Source organism: Gymnoscopelus microlampas (assembly GCF_963454915.1).
Source record: "Gymnoscopelus microlampas genome assembly, chromosome: 2".
NCBI classification, from domain to species: Eukaryota; Metazoa; Chordata; class Actinopteri; order Myctophiformes; family Myctophidae; genus Gymnoscopelus; species Gymnoscopelus microlampas.
Window position 1 is genome coordinate 42,175,895 of NC_139939.1, and position 13,936 is coordinate 42,189,830.

General features: G+C 43.6%; 1 protein-coding gene across 1 annotated transcript in view; it reads left to right on the top strand.

Annotated features, from left to right (window-relative positions):
• Positions 1-13,936, top strand: part of cacna1ab (calcium channel, voltage-dependent, P/Q type, alpha 1A subunit, b) — a gene marked incomplete at its 3' end in the record, with an annotated part of 238,846 nt that overhangs the window by 143,823 nt on the left and 81,087 nt on the right. Inside the window, exons 5-10 of the mRNA XM_084071455.1 lie at positions 5,324-5,415; positions 6,976-7,128; positions 10,857-11,044; positions 13,085-13,188; positions 13,464-13,579; positions 13,821-13,865. Coding sequence (XP_083927581.1) covers positions 5,324-5,415; positions 6,976-7,128; positions 10,857-11,044; positions 13,085-13,188; positions 13,464-13,579; positions 13,821-13,865 — 698 coding nt within the window. The remainder of the gene's footprint in view (positions 1-5,323; positions 5,416-6,975; positions 7,129-10,856; positions 11,045-13,084; positions 13,189-13,463; positions 13,580-13,820; positions 13,866-13,936) is intronic.

Sequence of the window (13,936 nt, forward strand, 5' to 3'; positions counted from 1 at the left end):
TAAGGGTGACTGCAGCAGCTCAGAGGGTTCTCTGCTGGCTGGTTGGTTGTCTGGCAGAATTCTGCTCTCACACAGTTTAGAGAACAAGTGGTTCTCAACCTGTGGGTCGGGGACCACCGGTGGGCCTATTTGCGGACTCCCATGGGTCCCCAGCAAAACTAGGAACTGTTTAACCACTTTAACCCTATTTTATACTTTGTCTAGCCAATCATTTTCAAAAATATTTTGAAAATTTTTCAAAAACTTTGAACAATTTTGGAATTATTTAGAAAACTTTCAACACAAATCTGCTGTCCCCCGGCACAAAATCTTTTCAGATGGGGGTCTGCGGCAAAGTTCGTGTCATTTTGGGGGTCCTTGACATGAACATTTTTGAGAACCGCTGTATTACAAAACAGCTCAAATTGAAACGAGAGAATACAGCAGAAGACTAGACAAAGAAGGAGGCGAAAACTCTTATGCAGGGAGAAAAGGACGACCCTCATCCTTCGCCAAACGCTTTCCATCAATCAATCCTTCCATCCGTCTCTCTTATCCGTCCCTTTATCAATTCACCCCCCCCCCTCCCTCCCTCCCTCCCCATGCCCCATCTATCTGTCTGTCCAGTAGTATTTTTTACGGGACTTTGATGGGGCTGTTTGCTCTTTTCGCTTACGCCGGGTGTTTTTCAGCAGCTAGCGCGCGGCCCTGGCTGAGGCAGTTAAAAACCCATTGAGGGAATGAGGGGCCTGGCTGCCTATATCATAGTTGTTAATGAATGGGCTCTTACTGGAATTAGCAACCTGGATAAGGAGGAGGGTGGGCTGCTGGGGGGGGTTGATGGAGGTGGTAGAGTGGATGGGTGGGTGTGTGGGTGGTAAAGAGGACGGATGCCAAAAGGTTGACCTCATTCGAATTTTAACCGTTTACCGTAAAGCCCTATTTTTCAAGCCGATCTTCAAGCCATGTGATGTGACAACAGTCAAAAAATGTTTTTGTTTTGTTTAAATGGCACCTATAATGACATGCATGGTCACCATAGGGATGCCAGGTTTAACCCATTTAACCCAATCGGCCAAGACCTGAGGCCGATTCTACAAAAATGCCTTCTATGTCAGTGGTTCTCAAACTTTTTCTTGCGAGGGACCCACCAAAATGATATGTATTTGGCAGCAGACCCCCCCATCTGAAAATATTTTGTGCCAGGGACCCCCCAGAAGAGAAGATTTGTGTTAAAAAATTCAAAAATATTAGAAGTACAAACTTGCAGCGTGCATGGCACGAATTGACGCACTGTGAGCTTGTATATCTGCATTGTTTTGAGAACCACTGTTCTAAACCACTGTTCTAAATCCTAAGAGTTTTCTGAAAAACTTACGTTGCTATATATATACACAGTACATATAGCTAAAATCTAAAATGACACAGATGCTTTCCCAGTTTTAATGGGTTCAGGTGGTAAAATAAGAACAGTCGCAGTTTTTTTTTCTGCTGGTCTGGTTGTTCCTCCACCCTGATGTTGTTGTCCAATCTCCTCCTCTTTTCCGACTTGTTGGAATTAGTATGAATGAATTGTTGCTGGTTGTACAGTTTATGTTTCTGGTCTCTTATAGTGTAACAGAACTTGTGTTCAATACTGATATTCAGTCACTTTGTCACGTTGGAACGTTGGTTGGTTGGTAGCCTCACTTAATACATTATTCTTACATTGTGGCTGCCAGTGTGTGACTGCATTTTCCTTCACACAAGACTAACATTTGCCTTTTTAAATTCAGAAATGCCTCCTTCCCTCACACACACAGGCACACACACACACACACGCACACGCACACGCACACGCACACGCACACGCACACGCACACGCACGCGCACGCACACGCACACACACACACACACACACACACACACACACACACACACACACACACACACACACACACACACAGACAGACAGACAGACAGACAGACAGACAGACACACACCAATCCCAGCCTCATTTGTGTGTTCCAGCCCCTTCTCTCTCTTCCTCTTCCTCCCTCTCTCTCTCTCTCTCTCCCTCCCCCCCTCGGAACACCCCTCCCTCTGTTCCTCCCACTCTCCCACTCATTCGGGCATGGATGGACAGCCCTGGCTGCCACCCCCGCACAAGACGGACGATGGAATTTTCCAACCTGTCCCTCCCCTGCAGCCTTCACACTGCTGTCAGTGTGTGTGTGTGTGTGTGTGTGTGCGCGCGTGCGTGCGTGCGTGCGTGCGTGCGTGCGTGTGTGCGTGCGTGCGTGTGAGAGATAGAGAGCCGGAGAGAGAGAGAACTGTAGTTGGGGGGGGGGGGGGGGGGGCGGGGGGGGAGTTGGGCTGGGGTGGGGCTGAGGAAAAGTTCGGTTGGGTTTGGGGACCAAAGGTGACATAAGGCCATTGGAGGTATATATTGTGGATTCTCCATGCCAAGATAAATCACAGTTGCAATGGCTAACCTTTTCCTCGGCCTAGCAGCACAATAAAATGTCACAGGCATTTATTTTGTACCAGTGCAGGGCTTTATTGCTCCTTCATCTCCCAGAGTTCCTGGCTCTCTTGCATGGTAAACCAAACATCTACCGCTAAGTCAAAGGGGAATCCCCCCAACCCACCCCGCTGGCCAAGGAAGATATTAGGTGTAAACATTAGAGGGCATACAGTACATACACATGGTATTGGACAGGGAAGCCAGGGGCACGTGACCGAGGCACTAAGCAGAGAAATGTGACTGCAGGGTGGGGGATATGGCCCTTGAAATATGGAAATATTTGGAAACTAAAAGACGTGTCCCTTATAACAGGGGTTTTCAACTGATTTTGACCTAGGGACCACCATCCTGACTAAGAGCAACCTGGGGACCACCACTATTGTGCGTGGTGGGTCCATCATAGACCCACCCCACTTTTTTCCCGATATCCGATATTGTCCAACTCCTAATTTCCGATACTGATGTCAACCGATATATGCAGGCTTTTTCACCAAAAGTCAACTAATTGTCAAGAAACAACATCACATGTCTAATCAAATAAAATAGCTATAATATCAATATAATATCTTTAAAAAATACAGTGATTTTGTTTGTTTTCAATGAAGTGAGTCCTGTGACTCAATGGTGAGTCCCATTAATCTTAGATTAGATCCTGGGCTATTTGACGGTGCAGAAGCATAATTGCCTTTATGCCTATAACATTAACGAGCGTCAACGAGTGTCAGCTGGACACAGACACACACACCTGCCCTCTGCAGTGCTGTAATTTGAAAGTGACTGGGGTCTGTCTCATTTCTCTGCAAAAGCCCTTGAATATGATGGAATATGAAGGACTATTACTGTGATTATGGTAAGCTCACATTTCATATCACACACACCACACAGTGAGAACTCCTGAAACTTATTAAAAGTAAAAAGAAAAAAGCACCTGCAATACTTCCACCACCACCACTGGTGACCAGTGGTGGTCCGCGGACCACCGGTTGAAAACCCCTGCCTTATAACTATCAAGCGTCCAACGTCCACGAGGGAGGGGGTAGGCGCGGGTCGCTGCACGTCGGACGCTTGATAACCACGTGACTCCCATAGGAAATGAATTGAAATGGCTGCGTCCCTCAGCCCCCCCCCCCCCCCCACCGCGATGTCGACACGTTGTCGCATACTTTGTTGTGAGTGGCCCCCCAAGGGATGGCTGATTGAAGCAGTCACACCTGGCCTGAGACAGGTGTGACTGCATCGATGCACAACAGGTGTGCAGTCACACACAGTGAACACAGACGCCTTGGGGGTGAGAATGTGTTACAACTTTGGCTAAAGGCAGGGTTACTCTATAATGGGCCATTAGCATAGGTGTAGTGCTCATTGCACGTGGTACCATGGCGTCCACCAGTCTTTTGAGGAGGGGCGTGCACACGCACATGCACGGATGTGCACGTGCGTGCACACACCTCTTCACACCTCTTACCAAAGCGTACAAAAGCGGCTGAATGTCAACGGCATGAATTAACATAGGAATGACCCTGGCAGGATGCATATCAATGGGCCATTATGTGACCTGCTGAGTACTGTAGTGTATAGGCATACTGTCAGATGTTTTGAAACTGTCCAAAGAGAACGTTTGAAAGACAAGCACAGGGAAGTACAGTTCAATACAAGGTCTGTTAAGAAGATTTTAAACCCAAGAAAGCACTATGGCTTGTCTCCATTGGGGTCCTTTATTGTGCTCAATTCATCGAAACATTTAATGACAGACAAATATACACTACTATGAAAAAACATCAGATAACAGTGGCTGATGGATTCATGAACTAAATTAGGACGTGTGCAGTGAATGAACTGCAGTAAAATGCATGTGTGCGTGAAGTGCATGTGCGTGACATCATTACAATTGTAATAGTGTCCCACCAGTTAAAAAATCACCACTACAACGCTGGGCATTAGCTAAATTCAGTGGTGGAAAAAGTACTCAAATGTTTTACTTAAGTAAAAGTATCAATACTGCAATGTAGAAATACAATGTGACGCGTTGTGAGCTTGTAGATCGGCTAGGTTGGTAGCAGCCTAGGTATAAAATAGGGCTAAAGTGGTTAATGTATGTTTCATAACATCATAATTTATATCTTCTAAGTAAATGTACTTAATTACTTTCCACCACTGGCTAAATTCTACTGTATATATTACAACAGAGCAGCCGTGACTACTGTGGGGGGGGGGGGATTTACTATCATATTGAGTGTATTCTAGGACGTGAAATCCCATTTTCCCCCATCATGTACTGGGTGATCCTCCTTCTTCCCTCGATGATTTAATGCCGTTTGATGCAGAATGGGGGCTCAAACAGCTCCAATGTTAGGAAGGTAAACTCATTATGTGTGTAGTGGAGACTGGAGAGAAGAACCCCATCTGCTCCCTCCTCCCTTCCTCCGTGAATGTTTGGTTTAGTCAGCTTTGGTCTAGCAAACACGTGGTTAGCAAACACTCAGCACATGTGAGGAGTGAGTGTGTGTATGTGCTTTGTATTATTGTGTCAATTTTGTATGATATGTTGATGAATTGAATACATCGTAGGACCACAATGGAAACAAAACTTTTTTTGTGTTATCCTTTTTAGCCTTAATGTCTTACTGTACCACGTTGCTGTTTATATTTCCGACTAATGAAGTATTCAATCAATCAATCAATTAATCAATCAATCAATCAAAGTGACTCATGGTTGTGGAACAAACATTTTGTCTCACACAGCGTCCTTGTCTCTTCTTTTTTTCTCCTCTTTTCACCCCCCCCCCCCCCCCCCCTCCCTTTCTCTCTCTCTCTATCTCTTTCCCTCTGTGTCTGTAGTATTCTGTCATCGGTGGGGTCTCAGTTTGATCTAAGGACACTGCGAGCCGTCAGAGTGCTGCGACCGCTGAAACTGGTTTCTGGGATTCCCAGTAAGTATTACTCTGTGTGTGTGTGCTTGCATGGCGTTTTTGTGTGTGTGTGTGTGTGTGTGTGTGTGTGTGTGTGTGTGTGTGTGTGTGTGTGTGTGTGTGTGTGTGTGTGTGTGTGCGTGTGCGCGCGTGCGTGCGTGTGTGTGTGTGAACATGAACATGATGAACACGAATGACAGTAAAACAGCTGAAACATCTGGCCTCGATCAACTTCTGGGCTTCTTCTCTGTGCTGCCAGTGCCGCCATATTTGCAAAATAGCTATCGTCTCTGTTGGGGAGGAAACCTCATATGTCCAAAACTGTTTCTTTTCAGGATTCAAATTCAAAAATAGCAAATCGACGAGCTCAAATAGCAGATCGACAAGCTCAAAACGCGTCGCTTCACACCACGTTTCGAGCTTGTCAATCTGCTACTTTTGATACTTTTGTGTGACGATGTAGCATGATCAAGTAGGGCGTTAAGTCACACAAAAAACACAATAAGATATGAGGTTTCTGCCCGACAAAAATGCTATGGTAGTTTCCATGGATACGGAGCAGCAGCCAGTGAACACAGGCCATGAAAATAATGTCTTCTTCCATTCCACATACACACAGTATAAAAACTATTGTCTGTGTAGCGTTTTTATATCATTGCTAACATACCTCAATAAATGTTCACATGTTAACACAAAATAAAACTTATTGCTGTGTTTTCATGTAGGAGTGTAACAATTAATCAAACTAATTCATGTAATCGATTGCTAAAAATCGATAATCATTTAATTAAAAAATCAATAAATCTATCCTTATTTTGGGCAGGCATGTCAGTTTCAAAAGCTAAAAATAAAATGTCAAAAATAGTGAAAATAACCGATCTACAAGCTTACAACGCGACAGCTATTTTCACAATTGTTGCACGACACCGTTGTGCGACAATATATATATAATATAAAATAGGGCTCAAGTGGATAATTGATTAATTGATAGCCTAGCTAAAAAATAAGCTTCTAGATTCTTCGATTAATGGACAAAGTTATCGATAGAATAATCGCTAAGATAAATAATGGATACTTACAGCCCTGGAGGTATATGAATATGAATATAGAAACCAATGGGTCACGTGACGGTTCCCTTCGTCAATATTCTTTACAGTCTATGCCCAAAATAAGCGACTAGGGCAGGCCAGTCAAACGTTATTGTCTAATATTGTTTTAGAGCTGTGGTTTCTCAAACATGTTCATTTCAAGGACCTCCAAATTAATTTGTGTTTGGCCACGGACCCTCATTTGAGAATATTTTGTGCCAGTGAGTCAGTGACCTCCATAAAAGATTTGAGTTTTAAAATGTTTTTTAAAAAAATCCAGATTTGTCAAAATCTAACAAAATGTATATAGGTAAAGTGCTTACACTTTAGAAACAAGCCACAAAACAACACAACCCGCAAAACGGGTTATATTTACAAGCAACTTTACAGCTGAAAAAAGCCCAAAGTTGCTTATAATAAGCAGACTTGGCAACACTGCAAGCGATTCAGACCCCCATTTAACGGCTTGTGCGTGTTGCACTTTGTCCTCCAGGCCTGCAGGTGGTGCTGAAGTCCATTATGAAGGCCATGATCCCCCTGCTGCAGATTGGCCTGCTGCTGTTCGTGGCCATCCTCATGTTCGCCATCATCGGCCTGGAGTTCTACATGGGCAAGTTCCACCGCGCCTGCTACGACGACATCTCAGGTGAGGGCCGCGAGCGACGCTGACGCATTCATAAAAAATAAAAACAAGTAAATCTAATTTGCAGTGGTGGAAAGTAACTAAGTACATTTACTCAAGTAGAGTACTTAAGTACACTTTTGAGGATTTTTTACTTTACTGGAGTATTTCCAATTTTCAATACTTATACTTTTACTACATTTCACAAGTAAATATTGTACTTTTACTCCACTACAATTATTTGAACACTTTAGTTACTCGTTACTTTGCAGATATACATTATTATATTATAAACCATACATTAACCACTTTAGCCCTATTTTATACATAGGCTATTTTCAAACATTTTAGTACTTTCACTTTTGGTACTTTAAGAATATTTTGATGCCAATACTTTTGTACTTTACTCAAGTAACATTTTGAACACAGGCCTTTTACTTGTAACAGAGTATGTTTATATTGTGGTATTACTACTTTTACTTAAGTAAAACATTTTGTGTACTTTTTCCACCACTGCTAATTTGTGTGAATCTTTTTTTACGCAAATTCAATTGTTGATGATTTGTGTTTTTCTTACTTATTCTCTTCTCCCCCCATTTTCAGTTGTGTCAGAGACAAATTTTCGGTTTTACGGTAATTGCCAAAATGTTCCTCTGTGTGCACAGTATTGATGGTCACCAATTGTGGGTAATACAAATTGAAATGCAGCAGTAGGCACTATTAAAGCAGTAGTTCTCAAGTTCTTCTTTCATTTTCAAGGACCCCCCCAGGTTCGGTATGGATTAAGGCCACAGAGTTGCAGACCTGTGAAGGGCCCTTATTTGATTCATAACAATAATTTGGAACTCCCTCCTCCTCAAGGACCCCGGTGGGGGTCCGCCCGGACCCCCCCACTTTTGTTGAGAACCACTGCTATAAAGTAGCACCTGACATCCAGGATGTCAAGAAGGACAGCTTTTGATGTCAAGCCACTTTGGGTTTGATTGACATCCAATCCAACCCACCAGCGCATGTAATTGGTTTAACGAAGATATGCCTTGAGCTCAAGCTACAGTATAATGATGATTGAACATGATTGATTCCTGTCCAATTAAGCATGATTTATACTTGTTGTTGGGCTTGTAGATCGGCTCATTTTCGGTGCACGACGACACCCACCCTCGTGCGCAACTAAGTATAAATCAAACCTTAAACCCGCTCATGTGAGACAATAAATGTCCAAGCAGATGACAGTCACATGAGGCTCAATTCCGTATTACCGTTGGTCCACTTCATTTGCAGTGGTGCAAAGTAGCTAAGTACATTTACTCAAGTACTGCACTTAAGTACAATTTCGAGTTTTTATTTTTTTTACTTACTTACTAGAGTATTTCCAGTTTTCAGTACTTTTACTTCTACTCCACTACATCTCGGAGGCAAATATTGTTCTTTTTACTCCACTACAATTATTTGTAACTTTAGTTACTTGTTACTTTGTAGATTTGGATTATTATTACAAAACATACATTAACCACTTCAACCCTATATACCTTTGGGCCAATTGAAAATAGCAGATCTACAAGCTCACAATGCGTCGCGGTGCGACGCATTGTGAGCTTGTAGTTCTGCTGTTTTCAAAGGATTTTTATACATTTGAAAACTTTTTATACATTTGAAAACTACTTTTGGTACTTTAAGCACATTTTGATACCAATTTACCCAAGTAAATGTGGAATTCCGGACTTTTACTTGTAACAGAGTATTCCTTACATTGCAGTATTGATACTTTTACTTACTTCTGAGTACTTTTTCCACCACTGTTCATTTGAGCGGGCAGTGAAACATGGCATTTTGCTGCAGTAAGTTATCCATCATCATCATGCCATGGTGTTTTTTATTTGTATCCTTATTTTTGAAATCCCCCGTTCTGCCGTTCAGCTATTTTTCTTTTTTCTCCTTTTGAGAAGTGTCCAAAGTGTCCAAAACTTGTATCTAAAAACTGTGCATATTTGACAAAAAAAATTAAATAATTCCTTTCATCGTTCAATACCGTATCCCTACGACGGTGATATCTATAAAAGGTAGGTGTCACTTAATTTGTTTTCTTCAAAATAGGCTCTGTGCATAACTGTAGCAAATATCTTTGATCATTTTACTAAGATAGTCAATTGAAAGTACGAAATGGTACTAGTAGTCGCGTGAACATCCTATGATCACTGTTGCTGACACGGTCAGGTCTTGAACGAAGATAATTTCCTCCTGATTTCTCAGTCTGAAAAGTACAATATATGCGTAACATAATTATGTGGCTTGTAAAGAATGGGTCCAATATTTACTTCAATGACTATGGGGCAAAGTCTCCATTTGAATTAACTCATTCAGTGCCATACTTATTTCTGGCTGTGTTTGCCCAGTGCCAGAGATTTTCGTTTTTTATACCCTTTTGGTCACAGAAAATGTATATCTGTTATGATCACTTGTCTGACCATTTGTAAACACACACGATATCAGTGTACGTCGCTCAAGGAGAAAAAACGTTCCAACCGCGATTAAGATCAATCATATGTGTGTGCGGGACCTGGTTAAAGTCCATGGGTAAAATTACGTTTTCAGCTTCACCCATGCTGATGGCTGCTCAGATGGTTATGATGAGCGCTCGGGGATGGGGGGAGGGCAGTTAGGGGTTACGTGTCTTGTTCATGGACACCTCGACACATAACTGGGTTCGGGGGGGATCTGGGAATGCCAGCTTCTGGAAACCTACTGTAGGACTACAGTTATGCACAGAGCCTATTGTGATTATTTCATTTTGGTACAAAATCAGTGTTGGGTAACGTTACCTTTTAAAAGTAACACGTTACAGGTTTACTGCCATTAAAAAAGTATTCCGTTACATTACAGGATTGCCTTCTGAGAAAATTAACTCGTTAAATTATTTTTGCGTTTCCGACGATTAAAACCCACCTGGAGGATGTTTGGTAAACATAAAATCAAGAGTGCGGAACTGTGCTGGGCTTCACTATGACTAATTTGCATTGACGTTCTCCTCCTTTCACTGATAAATCCAAAGATAATGTGAATACTTCCACGACCGTACTAAAGGATAACCTCTCCGTCTTCTCTCAATCTCTGCCATGTCGCACACGTGCGACAAATGAATGTAAACAAGACTTAATTGTAATACCGCGAGCCACGTGTCACATCAAAAGCCGTGACCCATTGAATACGGTAGAATGATTAAGCAATCACCACAGACTGCAAGGCATCGGTCACCGATTTTTGTTTAAGCAATCACCACAGACTGCAAAGCATCGGTCACCGATTTTCGTTTAACTCCCGCGACCGTCCGAGTCTCCGTTGACAGAGACGAGCTCATTCATTCAGGAACCAGCGCAAATGCGTCGGACGGATTTTTTTTTCCCTTTGTGGCAACAGAAAGAACAGGGAAAATAAATGTAATGAAGTAACGCCATTATTTCAGAAAAGGTAACTGCTGTAAGTAACCGAGTACTCTAATGCAAAACTAACACGTTAGTTACTCCCAAAAAGTATTCCGTTACAGCAACGTCGTTACTTGTAACCCCGTTATCCCCAACACTGCTCCAAATATATATAAAAGAAGAGATGGACAGTACGTGACCGCTGTTCTTTAAACGTTGTTGACCCTAATTTTGTTGTATCTCCCACCTGTGACTCTCTCTCTCTCTCTCTCTCTCTCTCTCTCTCTCTCTCTCTCTCTCTCTCTCTCTCTCTCTCTCTCTGTGTTACCCCAGAGGAGTTAGTGGATAATCAGCCATGCGGTTTGGTGCCTCCCTCTCGGTTGTGCCCCAACGGCACGTCTTGCAGAGAGGGCTGGCTGGGACCCAACTACGGCATCACTCAGTTCGACAACATCCTGTTTGCCATTCTCACCGTCTTCCAGTGCATCACCATGGAGGGATGGACAGATATGCTCTATTACGTGAGTATTTTTTTTTTAGAACTGTGTGTCTGTCTGTGTGTTCGCACAAAAGTCGACCGGTCAAAGATCATGTCACCACGACGACACAGAACCTTTCACGCTGTTTCAGGACTTCAGGCCAAACTTCTTTTTTTTTTTTTTTGGCCCAACAGTCGTGAGATTTTATTTTGCTTTAAAAGGTCCACTGCAATGCCTCGCGACCAATCGGAACGTTCCATCCCTTCAGGCTATGGCACGGTAGAGCCTCACTAATGCGGTGCACAGCACAGATATAGAAACCTAGATACCTCATTGGCCTCTGCAGTTCATTGGAGCGACATGCTTGGTATGGTGGCCGCCATATTTCCGGGGGGGGACGGGCACTGGCCAATCACAGCGCGTTGACTACTGTCCAGTCACAGCGCGTCTTTTCCAGGACTTGTCAGAATCTAGTTGTCCCGCCCCCACCTGCCTCTGATTGGCCTACTGAACGCCCCTTCTGTGACGCACACGGAAGTTTCCAGCTTGCCCCCACAAGCATAGAGGAAGCGGAAGTGCGTCCGAGATACATACGCTTCAGAGCCAGAGGAGGCGTCTACCTTTATATGTCTATGGTGCACAGTGCTAGATATGGGAATCACACAGGTGAATGAAATCAAGATTCATATATGTTCATGAAAGTTGATCTATGTCATCACGCAGCACGTTTTCGTTCACGGGAAGTAATCAAGATTGGCTTTTTAGGGACTTTTGATATACACAGACTGAATACACAGAAATCTTTTTTTTTTTCAATTGTTTTGGCATCTTTTTTTGTTAGGTATGCCCATATGATGACCACAGATATACAAAAAAAAAATCACTGGACCTTTAACATGTCGTTAACATCTGCACATTTTGCCCAGATGGAAAAGCAAAACAGCTGAGTCGAGAGGAGCCGTTACCATGCAGTGGAAAAGCACCATATAATAGTCTATAAGAATTGCTTCAAAACACCATCTTGTCTATAGCGTCTACCTATCCCCGGCTCCACCCCCTCAACCCCTGCTTTCTGCTCCTCTCCCTCTCTGTCTGTCTGTCTGTCTGTCTGCCTGCCCCTCCCCTCTCTCTCTCTCTCTCTCTCTCTCTCTCACTCTCTCTCTCTCTCTCTCTCTCTCTCTCTCTCTCTCTCTCTCTCTCTCTCTCTCTCCCTCTCTCCCTCCCTGTGTCTCTTCCCATTCCAGTCATCCTAGCTCTATATTTAACATCTTCTCTGATGGATGGACTGACCCCGGCAGTCACGTAGGCAGCCAGGAGGAAACCAATGAAAGTTTAATGGAGAACGGGTGGCTTGCACTGTGTCTGTGTGCCACACAGTAGAGAGCAGCGCACACACAGGCACACTGTGACTGGGGCGGCTGTTTTAGAACAAGGCTATATGTCCTGCCTACAAGAAAGAACGCTAACATCTATTTCTCTCTCTCTCTCTCTCTCTCTCTCTCTCTCTCTCTCTCTCTCTCTCTCTCTCTCTCTCTCTGTCTCTCCGACTCTCTGTCTCTCTCTCTCTCTCTGTGTATCGCTAATTCTCTTTAGTTAAACCACCTATTATAGCATGGCAAGAATGGAACATAACGTAGCTATGCCTACTGCTCGTGCTCAGCAATTCATAATAGTCCCAAGATACTATACATCCATGACACATCAATTAATGATAACCGTAAGGATAATGTTGGGAGCATCCACACTAATGAGCCAACGTTCTGTAAACAGTGGCTGTGTCGGAGCCTTAACATGGACATTGATGACCTGTTTGTTACTAGCTGTATGTATAGGCTGTGTGGCACAGAGACAGATAGAGAAAACCAGGAGGTTTACACAATTCTTGTGTGTGTGTGTTACACCCCGGCAAAGGGCAACCTTAAAGCGCAACAAAAAATGTGGGACTCCCCCTCTTTTTCCAGCCCCCACGAACCACCAGCAGCAAGGATTCGAGCCTTTTTATCGTTTTTTATTTAAAAATCAGTGACTTCAGAGCGGGCATTAAGTCAAAACAATGTGTTTGTGTGTGTGTGTGTGTTACAGAGTAACGACGTGGAGGGCGCTGCGTGGAACTGGATGTACTATGTCCCCCTCATCATCATCGGCTCGTTCTTCATGCTGAACCTGGTGCTAGGTGTCCTCTCAGGGTAGGACCTCAGTCTCACCTGTCCACTTCATTGTGTGTGTGTGTGTGTGTGTGTGTGTGTGTGTGTGTGTGTGCGTGTGCGTGTGCGTGTGTGTGTGTGTGTGTGTGTGTGTGTGTGTGTGTGTGTACAGTATGCATGTGTGTGGCTGTAATAATTGCAATAATTAACCTGTGTGTGTGTGTGTGTGTGTGTGTGTGTGTGTGTGTGTGTGTGTGTGTGTGTGTGTGTGTGTGTGTGCGTGTGTGCTTGTGTGCGTGTGGGCTTGCTTGTCGCAGTGAGTTTGCCAAAGAGAGAGAGCGAGTGGAGAACAGAGCTGAGTTCCTGAAACTGAGGCGACAGCAGCAGATAGAGAGAGAACTGAACGGATATCTGGAGTGGATCTGCAAAGCAGGTCAGAACAACCCCCAAATATAGCAGTTCGACAAGCTCAAAGCCTGTCGCTTTGCGCCACATTTCGAGCTTGCAGACCTGCTATTTTTTGATACTTTTGTGTCCCAAAAGTTTTTTTTAACCCAAAAAGTTTAAATATGGAGATAGGAGGTTTCTGCCTTACAACAGTGATATGCATATGAACACTTAGGATGTATGATCAAACTGGACTAACAGACAGTCACTGTGTTTTGTTTGTACAGAGGAGGTGATTCTAGCTGAGGACGACGCCACGGGAAACTTCGACGGTAACTCAACTCACTTCCTGTATGACAGTATGTGGAGAGGTGAAGAAAGAGAGAGCTGAAAAAGAGAGGCA